The 11,979-nt window shown below is 52.9% G+C and overlaps 1 protein-coding gene across 2 annotated transcripts in view; it reads right to left on the bottom strand.

Moving 5' to 3' along the window:
• Positions 1-2,044: 2,044 nt before the first annotated feature.
• The window catches only part of PTPN1 (protein tyrosine phosphatase non-receptor type 1), a 61,063-nt gene continuing 51,128 nt past the window's right edge, over positions 2,045-11,979 (bottom strand). Inside the window, exons 3-9 of one of the 2 annotated variants that reach the window (XM_049781341.1) lie at positions 11,476-11,576; positions 8,609-8,707; positions 6,298-6,435; positions 4,156-4,365; positions 3,549-3,710; positions 2,909-3,126; positions 2,045-2,519 (exon numbers count right to left, since the gene is read on the bottom strand). In XM_049781341.1, the coding sequence (XP_049637298.1) occupies positions 2,333-2,519; positions 2,909-3,126; positions 3,549-3,710; positions 4,156-4,365; positions 6,298-6,435; positions 8,609-8,707; positions 11,476-11,576 (1,115 nt within the window). In that variant the 3' untranslated portion in view covers positions 2,045-2,332. The remainder of the gene's footprint in view (positions 2,520-2,908; positions 3,127-3,548; positions 3,711-4,155; positions 4,366-6,297; positions 6,436-8,608; positions 8,708-11,475; positions 11,577-11,979) is intronic. The other variant, XM_049781342.1, reaches the window with a different exon arrangement.

The raw sequence follows: 11,979 nt of genomic DNA, 5'->3' as shown, positions 1-11,979 counted from the left end.
CCCCCACACCTCACCCAGCTCCGAAGAGGGCCGTCTCGAATGCTCCTCTGCACGTGAAAGGCAAAAGGTGAAAATGCTGGCCCAGGGCAGCTCGGGAGCTCCGGCCGCCACATTATTGTTCGTGTTGAATTAAAAAAGCTATTGAAGGTGGAGGTTCGAAGTTCCCTCGCAGGAAGAGTCGTGAGCACCATGCCCGGGGTCTCTCAGCCAGAGCCCCTGGGTCAAGTGGGCAGCAGGGGGCTGTCAGCCAGGCCATCTCCAGGCATGTGGTTTCAACAGCTGCCTTGGTGTTAGATCCCCGGCTGCTCCAGAAGAGCATGAATGTGGGCGTGGAGGCTGGTCCCCAAAGTGCAGGGGTGGGAACCAGAGTGTGAGGTGTGACCGTGCCCATGGAATGTTGGGATGAGGCCAGGCTGAAATCGCTGGGGAGTCACCAGGGTGTCATGTTCGGCAGATACTGGTCACTGGAAAACATGGGTCCCCTGGCGGGTGGCTGCTTCAGCCCAGCTCTGGCACCGCAGCCATGGATGGGCTGACCATGCAGGGGGAGAGGGGACCGTCACGGACACGTGAGCAGGCAGAGCTGAAGTTCTCGAAGTTTCTGAAGCATGTGGATGGGACTGGGGCACCAGAGGACGCATTTGTGTTCTCTCTCACACACAGGGAAAGCGGAGACGAAGCAAGGTTCTTGCAGATTCTGGATGGGGTGGGACCCATTGAGACAAAGGAACCTCATAGTATATGTCTTTAAACACCCAAATGTTCAGTATACATGATTCCACTGTTTTACAAGCTTGTGCCCCACGCAACACGCCCACTCACAGGCGCCCTCCTAGCCCATGAGACAGACCAATGGGCACATGGTCCAGTCCTTCCTGCCTGGCCCTACCTGAGGGTTGCTATTGTACTTTTTGATAAAGCCCTTGATACAAGGCTGACATCAAAAAAGTCTTAATACATTATTGGTTTAGGAAAATGCTAGTGCACTATGGACACCTTCAGGGGTGGCGGTGAGGGGAATAAATACAGAGTGGAAGGCTCCTTCCCTCTCACTCCAGGGAGGGCGCTGGTGATGACCACCCAGGATGCACCAGGTCATCCCCAGGGGGAGCACTTGAGAGGGGGCCAGGCAGGGCCCCCAGCACAAGGCTCCTTCACTCCTGCCAAACAGGGCTGTGGACTGGGTGCTGGGGTGCAGGTCGCAGAGAGAGGAAAAGAGAAGTAAGCAGAGCCTATGTCCGTGCACCCACCACGGCATGTCTGCTAGTTGGGGGTGGGTTCTAGGAGTAGAAGATGACAGTGGGGTGCAGGCAGGGCAGAAGTGGGCCAGATTATTGGGTGTGGGTGAGCAGAAACTGGAATGAAAGCAAATATTCTCAGATGCACTTAAAGGCCGGTCACCTGACGAGAGGACCTTGAAAAGGCTCCAAGACCATCCTGGGCGACAGGCGTGTGGATGCACGGATCTGTCCCTCTTCCTGCACCAACAGCAGGTTTCTGACAGTGGCAGCTAGTGATGGCACAGAAACTCCGAACTAAGTGCAAACTGTTCCTACTAGACTTTAGTGGGGGTGGGGGTGGGGGTGGGGTTGGTGTGCCGGCTGGCAGCTGCCCCCTGCAGCAACTGGAACCTGAGCAAAGGCCCTGAGGAGCCCCAAGTGTGGGAAGGGGTGAAGAGGATGGGGCGTGAGCGAGCAGCTGTCACGAAGAGAGAGATGAACAAGCCAGCACGGGAGGACACCTTGAGCACAGCAGAACCAGGTTGGATTCTGAGGGTGCGAGAGGCTGTGATGGAGTGAGGCCGCACCCCTCAACCTTCCCAGGGTCTGACATTCATCCAAAGGTGGCGGTCTTTCCTGGGAAAGGTGCTTTCTCATGATACCACCCCAGGTACAAGAAAGAAAGTTCCTAAGTGCCTAACTTCCTCCCACCCACCCCCAAAAAACCCAAAGCTACTTTTTTTTTTTATAAAGGTTAAAAACAACAATGTGTTGTAACTATTTTTTCTCAAAAAAAAAAAAAAAAAAACCCCAAGACAAAATAAACCATAAAGAGACAGAGAGAAGAGGAAAGAAAGAATAAAAGGCGAGACAGAGATGTATTTGGCATTGTCCCTACTCAACCTGAAAGGTGAGGCCCTGAGATCAGTCTCACGTGTGTCCTGGGACCGCAGGGCACTCCCCCGTGTCAATCGCGTCCCCTCCGCTAGCCCTTCGCAGTCCTGCCTTTTGCCCTGGAGCTGCCGCTTCTGAGACTGGCTCAGATCCTTGCAGCGCTGATGCTGCGGCTGGGCTGTCACCAGAGCTGTGCCCGCACTCGGTCTTGTCCGTCCTCAGTGGAAGCACACCCGGTAGCAGAGGTAGGTGCCAGCCGAGAGCATCGCAGCCACGCACATGTGCACCAGGAAGGGCCTCCAGGGAACCGCCGCCTGCTCCTGCTCCTCCGGGGTGGCCGAAGGCTCCTCTGAAGCGCACTCGCTCCCCACGACCCGCCTTCGGACTTCAGTGTCGTGACTCAAGCTGAGGAAGGAGAGGGGGGATAGGAGGGGACATGGCGAGGCTGGCCAGGCCTGCTGCCCACTGACCCCCTGCTACCTACCACTCCTGCCCTTGGCAGAAATGCACAGCCTCCCAATTGCAGCCACACACCACCCAGGCCTGCAGCACTCAGCAGCAAGGACGATCTCACTCTAGCTCCTGGGCTGTCAAAAGAGGCTTCTCTCACCTCCCACCCCTCACCTCCATCCAGGAGGCCCCGGCCTGCCCTCACAGCCTCAGAGGCCAGAAGCAGGGCTGTCAAAGCAGATCCCGCTCGTACCACAAGGTGGCGCTCGAACCTCATAGTTTGCCTAGCCCTGGTTCAGGGCCTCAAGTTTAGGCTGCCCTGCCCCTCCCCCACCCCAAGCTACCTTTCCACGCTAGGGGAGAAGTTTTGGGGGATTCTGGTTTCCTCCTCGAGGGGGCCGTCCACTCGGTCCTCAGGCTCGTCCTTTACACACTGGTGGTTTGGGTAGAGCTCCTTGTATCTGCCGTTTGGCTCCGGGATGCGTTTGGGTGGCCGGGGAGGAGGGGGCGCATGCTGAGGCGGGGGCTCCAGGTCCTCATGAGAGAGCTCCTTCCACTGCTCCTTTACAAAGAGCAAGAGCGGTTGGAGGGCGAAGACAGAGGAGGGGGGAAGGAGAGGGCACACTGCCTGGGTTCTACCCAGACAACCTGCAAGGGCACGCAAACCCACTTGGAATGATCCCTGAGTGCATAGTTAGGAAGTAAGCCCTGAGCACCCACGGGTGTGGCCAACCCCCAATAAAAGAGAAAAAGCCAGAGGCAGATCCCACCAGTGCTGCCCCTGGCTGATTGACTAGGGAGCCCACTCCCCTCTAGAGAACAGGGTTTGACAATGGGCAAGGACTCCCAGCACTACCACGAGGGAACTGGGACTTGGTGCATGGATGCGGCTCAGTGGCCATGTCAGGCACAGGGCAGTGTTTGAGCTGTACAAAGAACTGAGAGACCCCAGCCCTCTTAAGGGACAGCAACAGCTCCACTGACCTGCACAGAGGCATCTCCCATGATGAATTTGGCACCTTCAATCACAGCCAAGTAGGAGAAGCGGAGCTGGTCCGCAGTCTGGATCAGCCCCATTCGGAACTTCCTCATTTCCAACAGAACCTTCCTGATGTCTACAGATGAAGGGTCTTTCCTTCTGTCCATCTGAAAGCAAGATTAGAGACAGTTGAGCCGCTCTGCCTTGTCAGGGCCAGGGGATGAAGAAAGGAGGGGAAAAAGAGGGGGTGAGTGAGGGAGTAGACAGGAAGGGGGAAGAGAGAAAAAGGGAAAAAGAAAGAGAGAGAGAGGAAAGAGAGAGAGGAGGGAGGGCGGGAGAGAGAGAGAAATAGAGAGAGAGAGGGGAGAGAGAGAGGGGAGAGAGAGAGAGAGGGGGGAGAGAGAGCGAGAGAGAGAGAGAGAGAGAGAGAGAGAGAGAGAGAGAGAGAGAGAGAGTCATTATTTGGCTCTTGCTGAACTCAATAAACACGAAAGCTGGTCCCGGCCTGCTTGCTCTATTGCTTTCAAGGAGGACATGCGAGTAAGGGACTAAGGGTGTGGGGGGGCAAGCATGAAAGGCTGTAGAGGCTGAAACGGTTCCTGGGTTCCTTACCAGCAGGAGGCAGGTGTCGGCCAGACAAAAGGTTCCCGACCTGCCGATGCCTGCGCTGCAGTGCACCACGATGGGGCCGTACTCCTGGCTCAGGGATCCAGACTCACGGACTTTGAAAAGGAAGTTTAGGAATGAGGCTGGTGATTCGGGGACTCCGAAGTCGGGCCATGTGGTATAGTGGAAATGTAAGATCTCGCGAGTTTCCCGAGTCTGAAAAGAGGAGAGTGGGCCTGAGTCCGTATGTCTGGCCAGAGAAGCTCATGGCCACCAGCCTGGGCCATGTCCACATCTGATGACAAGTGGTCTGAGTCTCCCAGTTTCTCAGGACTCCAGCTGCCTTGTCAGGTTCCCATTAGATATCACTGTTCTGTAGTCAGAACTACCTGCAGCCCTCTTTCTCCAGGGTGCCCCTCTCCTCTACTGCTTTGTCTCTACCCTATCAGGCCACCTCCCACACACTGACAAGAAGAGACACACTTGTGTGGACACCGCCTGGGAAAGAGAGAGAAACCGCACTAAACACCTGTGAGACTTGACTTCCAGAGAAAAGTCTTGCCCTATCCACAAAGTCATTGGGGTGAGGAAAGGAACTAACTAGGCCTCTGTAGACATAACCCATATAACCTGCTCTGAAACTGAAAGAGATACAGGGTGGGAGCCTGGAGGAAGAAGCTGGAAAAATCAACAGCAAAGTGGCCCCACAAACTGGGGCTAACTCCCCATTTCAGAGCTGATGGCTCTACCCCAAGGTACTAGAAGAAGCAAGAGAGGCACAAGAAACTCTTCAATCAGCAGGGGATCACTTGCCTTCAATTTTTTCCTGAGAGCCCTGGCTGCTTCCCAGTTAACAGAGAGTAGGGGCTCTGGGGAAAGTTCCAAGAACTTCGACAGAAGCTCAGGCCCCTCCCAACTCCCTGACCTCGGAACTGCAAGCAGATGTTCTTCTTCTCTTAGGGCACCCAGTGTGGGGAACCTCAGAAAGTGCAGGACCCACACCAGCCCCCAGGAGCTCCTATGTCCAGTTGTTGCTGGCAAAGTGCTTCAGGCCAGAGTAATGTTCTCTACTACTGGCCAGTATCTACTGGCAACCATGAGCCAGACCTGCCTCTAAGCACACAGTGATGCCAAGTGGTGCCAGAAAACCAACCTGGAACCCCAGTGTGACACTCTATGAAAGCACCAATCTTCTTTCTGCACCTTTGGCCTTACTCCAGCCAGGACTTGCAGGATCAGGCACAGAACCCCAGTCCTTCTTCCTTCTGAAATAATCTCTTGGGGACTAGCAGACAGAACAGCAGGGAGGGTCACACTGAGCAGGTCCCAATCTGGTTTTGATTCTTGACACCATGTAGTCCCTTTGAACCTCACTAGGTTGGACACCACCCCCCACCATGAGCACCTCAGTACTAAAGGGGTCAATGGCCTCTTACCCTGATTGGTTGACAATCACGGGTGGATCTTGCAGACCTGAGCACTAACTCCCACCCTCCGTGCACTCTCCACTCAATGATCACTTTGGGCCAGAGCTGAGAATGGAGCAGGGACCTTATGTCTGTACCCCATCCCCACCACACTCCAGAAAAGCACTCTGAGATGCATTTAACAGTCAGAAGAATACATGGCCAAAGGAACCTTTTCTTTCAATCCTTAATACAGCATGAGCTTGCTCCTGCTTGCATCACTTCCACCCTGCCTTGAATTCACTCAGGGATTGAACATATCTGAGAAAGGACTTTGAAAACCAGCTTGCTCAGAGCAAACACATCTCTTAACATTGCAACCAAGTGTCTGCACTCAGCCAAGAAGTGTCACCAAGCTTTGTGGAGTCTGAATTCTATTTCCCTCAACAAGCAGGAGTAATCATTAAGTTGGCCAAGTCCCTCTTAATGGCTCAGAGTTCTCGCAAATGCTCAAGAGCACGTAAGAAGCCGATGGATGGCATCATTGCTCAGGACATTCCAGCCACTACCAACATGATACCTGAGATGCACCACTGAACCCGACACCCAGCAGGCCACACCCTCCTGTGTTCACCTTGGTGCCCAGAACACCTGCCACCTTGCTCAGCAGAGACAAAAGCCCAAAGAAACTAGCATGAGGTGATGTCACCCAACAAAAGGCAGCCAGGGATGTGGGACTCACCGTCAGGTTTTCCAACTCCAGCTGCCGCACTGTGTAGTAGGACTTGACATCTTCGGAGACCAGTGTCAGTTTCAAGTTGGTGTCTTCAAAGATCATTTCTTTCTCTTCCTTTTGGGGCCAGTACTGTGCACACTTTAACTGAGGGAAGCACATGCAGTCACTCTTACTGCTCTCATGACCAGAGTATGCAGACTGTCATATGGGTGGGACAGCCTTGCCTCCTCGTGAGAGAATACGCTTCCCTGACCCCACCATGTTACTTTCCCATCATCCCTAAAGTGAGCTGGTGTGCAAGACCATTTTGTCTCACACATTCCACTTGTGCTCCTGGCTTGGTGTACCTGAGGGTGAGGGTGAATGTGGTGGGCAGCATGTGACCAGAAACAAGAAATAGCCTGGGAGAACATTCTTGAGAGGGAACAGCAAACCCCTGCCACTACCCCACACCCTCCCAGACAATCTGTTCTTGGCTATGTTCTATTTTCATTCCAGAAACTAGTTGATAGACTGGATTTAAATGTAATCCACCAAAACTTGTTTCTCTAAAGCAAGTGAACATCAAATATCCGGTTTCATTTGGGCGTTAAGGAAGTCTCCCTTGGGACTGGTGGCATGTGCTGCCTCTGCCAGGATTCTGTGCCAGATGCCGGGCGTTAGTTACAGCTGCCATCAGGGAGACCCGGGAGAAGGGGACACAACCTAGATCCAACACAACACAGCCATGCAAACTCTGTGAGCAGGTTGTGGGCAACATTAGGGCCAAACTGTGTAGGGTGTGGCATTCTGCATAGCAGGCCAAGAGGATGTGCCCAGGAATTACGGGGTGGTGGTGCTTGTGGTGATGGATGCTGGGGAGGCTGAGTACTCACTGGAAGTCTACTTGAGGACCAATACACAGTGTCACCTGTGGCCACCAGGTGTCAGGGGGCCTGACAGGGTGAAGACAAACTACAAATGCCTAGGAGACTCCACTTGATAAAATTCCTGCTGGCCCAAACAACTGAGAGACAAGCACTGTAGTGTGAGGCTAACTCAGTGGTCCCCACACAAGTCACTGGCCAGTTTGAATAACTTGGCCACCATCATTCCTGACACCTCCCTACATGGAGAATGAGTTACCAAAAACAAAAGTGGCATGGAACCCACTGAGTGGAAGCCACAGTTCCCACATGGGTCCACATGACAACCATATGAAGTCTTGAGAGGCCTTTAGGAATGAGACTGAGATGGCTCAGAGCATATGTGCTGCAGTGGGGACAAAGCCATGAGGCAGGTGTCACTGCAGAGGAGGCTAAAGTGTCAGGTCTGAAGGGCAAACACAAGTTTAAAATGCACCAGTATCCGCCTCTGATCTGTGATGCTCAAGACTGCGGGCTCCATAAGGTGGCACATGGAGTGCCCATCAGCTGAGGCCTGCCTTTAAGAATGCTGTGTGTCTGGGGGCCGGGCGGTGGCGCTAAAGGTAAGGTGCCTGCCTTGCCTGCGCTAGCCTCGGACGGACCTCGGTTCGATCCCCCGGCGTCCCATATGGTCCCCCAAGCCAGGAGCGACTTCTGAGCGCATAACCAGGAGTAACCCCTGAGCATCACCGGGTGTGGCCCAAAAACCAAAAAAAAAAAAAAAAAAAAAAAAGAATGCTGTGTGTCTAAGGTGTATGCCCTGTGCTGCCATTTCCTGGAGAAACCTCTGCTATACATACAAGCACAAGATCAGTGCCTCTGGTTATCTTTTCAGGAGGGGGTGGAGGGTCAGCAGACAGGCCTGCCATAGCCACCCTGACAGACAAAATCTGAGGGTGGTGAGGGGTGTCTGCTCCTGAACCCAGGGAACAGGGCAAGAAATATCAACCAGAAAATGAACAAGCTGTCTGCAGTTTGGAAGGAAGGAGAGAAGGAATCTGTGGAGGGACCCCAGGACTCAGCCAGGAAGAAGTGGTGAGCCATTCTGATCATTCTGGAGGCAGGGGAACAGGTAGAGAGGTCTGGGACAGAGGGACATGGGGGGGCAGGGGGGGAGCCCAAGCAACCACAACCACCACCCCTGGTCCCAGCTACAAAACATGTTCATAGCTACAAAACATGTGGTCAAGAGGCAGACAAGTAGGCTGTCAAGAGGAGGCCCTGGAAGTCAGCCTGGGTTGACTCATGTGGCATGCCGAGGTGAGCCAGCAAAGCAGATATGTCACAGTTGGCAGCAGTAATGTTGGGGAACATATCAAAACTGCCCCCACTTCTCCCTGCCACAAGAGAAGCAGCACAGGCACCCAGGATTAGAAGACATCGGGCAGAATGAGAGCTCTGGAGGGACTTACCGAGCCTTTCTCCATCACCCGATTGAGCATGACTACGCCCCTGCTCTTCTGCTCCCACACCATCTCCCAGAAGTGTCCACATGTGTTGGGCAGAGGCCCCTGCAAACAGTCCACAAAGGGCAGGCATTTGAATAGCAGCCAAGTCATCAGCACCACTTCATGGAGTCCACCCCAGCAGGACCCAACTGTTTTATGCATTACCAGGTGCTGAGGGGTCTCTTTCACAACTCTGCGTGGCACACGGCTGACCAGAGAAGAGAAATGCGAGCTCTGCTCTCTGAGGGGATGAGTGGCATATGGGACACCACTCTGGTTACTGATCAGGGTGTGGGAGTGACTCACAGTGGCCTTGCTGGGGATAAGGATCCCCGTGCCTGATTGGGGGACCCTTGGACAAGTCATCTCACTGTCCCATGCCTCAGTTTTCCTTATAATCTCACAGATTCTATTCACCAAGCCATGGACATCAACAATGTTCAGAGATTTCAAATTTGCATCATAGTGTGCTCCCACCCCTGACCCCAGCTGTGGTGGCCAAGAACAGGACAGCCTGACTGTAGAGCCTGGACCAAAAAAGCAAGAAGTGGAGCTGGAGTAATAGCACAGAGGTAGGGCATTTGCCCTGCATGCTGCTGACCTAGAACGGGGGCGGGTTCGATTCCTGAGCGCAGAGCCAGGAGTAATTCCTGGGTGCTGCTGGGTGTGACCCAATCCCCACCCCAAAATAAAACAAACAAAAACAAAAACCCTAAAAAGCAAGAAGTGGCCACCTTGTGGCTGGAGTGATAGCACAGTGGGTAGGATATTTGACTTGCACACGGCCTACCCTGGTTTGATCCTTGGCACCCCAAATTCCTCAGTAGAGCCTGTCAGGAGTAATTTCTAAGTGTAGAGCCAGGCGTAACCTGAGTGCTGCCAGGAGTGGCCCAAAAACCAAAAAAGAGAAGTGACCACCTGGTGCTGAAGAGGGGCAGGCCCAGGACTAGTGTGCAAAGCAGCTGAACTGTCTCACTCCAGCCCATAGCAGGGAACTGAATCAAAGGATTTTTCTGGTCCAGTGGCACCACATGGAAAATACACAGGTTCACCTGGTGCATCCTTCGGTGTTCCCTCACTTCCCTTAAATCTTACCACACAAGCCCTTGGGACTCTCATTTTCTTCTAGAACTCGTATTTTGGACCTAAGTCTGAACCTAAGTCCTGTGCTGCTAGAATGCAGGCAGTAGAGATGTTATTACCTCACACCCCCAACAGAAAGAAAGACTCCTGCCACCTGTTGGCTGGCCACTCAGGGAACAAGGACCAATTAGAAAATCTTCTACAGCTGCAGCAGGGTTTTTTTGTTTGTTTGTTTTTGTTTTGGGGCCACACCTGGAGGCTCTCAGGGGTTACTCTGGGCTCTGCGCTCAGAAAGAGCTCCTGGCAGGCTTGGGGATGGCGGGGATTAAATATTAAACCTGAATCCATTCTGAGTTGACAGCGTGCAAAGCCAATGCTCTACCACTGTGCTATATTCCAGCCTCCAGCTGCAGTTCTTTTTTTTTTGTTTGTTTGTTTGTTTTTGTTTTTGGGCCACACCCTGTGACGCTCAGGGGTTACTCCTGGCTATGCGCTCAGAAGTTGCTCCTGGCTTCTTGGGGGACCATATGGGATGCCGGGGGATCGAACCGCGGTCCGTCCTAGGCTAGCGCAGGCAAGGCAGGCACCTTACCTCCAGCGCCACCGCCCGGCCCCATGGTTTTCAGGGCTGACTGCTGCCTGGCTCTCTGTTAAGAGACAAATTCTCTTATCTTTTTTTTTTTTTGTTTTTTTTGGTTTTTGGGCCACACCCGGCGGTGCTCAGGGCAGCTGCAGTTCTTAAGGTTCTGATGGGCCTGAGAAATCCACTATCATTTGGGATCTGAAAGAAAATAATACACCAAATGCAGCTGACACTTCTTAGGGGACATAGGCCAGCGCCTCTGACATTATTCTTCACACTTTCACACCTCTGGCTTTGAAAGAGGCAATGACCAATATCAAAAATAAAAACATGAGAAAAATTCTCTTGGTTTTGTTTCAGTTGGCTAAATGAAGGATGCAGCTGTGGGATCAGAATGGTTCCTGCTGTGAATGAGACCACCAGGGGCAGTGGATAATGGGGTATACATTTCTAGCACTCCAATTGCCATCAGGACCATCTCAAACCTGGCCGCGGCCTCCTGACCCCAGGCTTCGGCAGCAGGGCTGAAGCCAGGAAGTGAGAAATCTATGTCTAAAAAGAGAAATCTCCAAGAAGATATTCACTCTCGACATCTTCCTACCAACTCATCACCATCAGGGACTTTCTTGTCACCCTGGCCTAAGAATCAAGCAGTGAGGGCCTGAATAAGCCAGCTGCTCTTGCATAGTAAGAATGAATGCACCCCCTCACAGGATGGAGCCTAAGGCAGACGTAGGGCAGAGATGGGGCAACGAAGAAGTGCCATGCAACTAAGAGCAGCCACAGTGCTCACACAGGTGAGGTCACGGAGAATTTTAAGCATGCTTGTTTGTGACCCCAAGTGTATGTCTCGGCCAGAGGGATTTGAATGGACACCTGGACAAGATTCCTTTTCTGCTGCTCCTCCTCCCCACCAGCACAACAAGAGTCCACAGAGCCTCTCTGGCTCCAAGCCCTGCTCTCCACAGGCGCTGCATGGCCCTGACCACAGACCATCCTGCTGCCACTGTTCCCCTAGCCCTGCCAAATTAAATCTTGGAAGGAAGAGTTTTTTCCCCTTGATGCTTTTTTGGGTTCCTAAAAACCCACCTATGCGGCGGATTTACTTGTGGAGGAGAAACATTTGAAGCTGATAGTGAGTGAGGAAAGCTCAGGCTGTATTTACCTGAGTAAGAATGTAACTTCTCTGGGCTTCTTCCATTTGGATCAAGCTAGCATTGATGTAGTCATTGTCCTCTTGATGCAGCCTAACCCGACTGTGGTCAACTGAAAGGCAAAGCAGGCCCCAGTGGTTAGAACCCCGGTGTTGACACAGGCAGTGTGCCCCAACTCTGGGACAATACAAGGGGTGGGGAGGGTGGTGGTGGCATGAGGGCTGTACTGCTGTAACTGAGACTCGTCATTAGTATTTTCAGAGAAGCTTGAAGGCTTCATTACAGAATGATAAACAGCAAGAGAAAAAAGCGAGGGGCTGGTGAGGTGGCGCTGGACGTAAGGCATTTGCCTTGCAAGCGCTAGCCAAGGAAGGACCGTGATTCGATCCCCTGGCTTCCCATATGGTCCCCCCAAGGCAGGTACAATTTTTTTTGCCAAGGGAGATTTCTGAGCGCTTAGCCAGGCATAACCCTTGAGCATCAAACGAGTGTGGCCTGAAAACAAACGAACAAAA

The sequence above is a fragment of the Suncus etruscus genome, chromosome 9 (assembly GCF_024139225.1).
Source record: "Suncus etruscus isolate mSunEtr1 chromosome 9, mSunEtr1.pri.cur, whole genome shotgun sequence".
Lineage (NCBI taxonomy): Eukaryota > Metazoa > Chordata > Mammalia > Eulipotyphla > Soricidae > Suncus > Suncus etruscus.
Note: the sequence above shows the minus strand (reverse complement) of the source record. Positions and strands in the feature narration are given on the sequence as shown.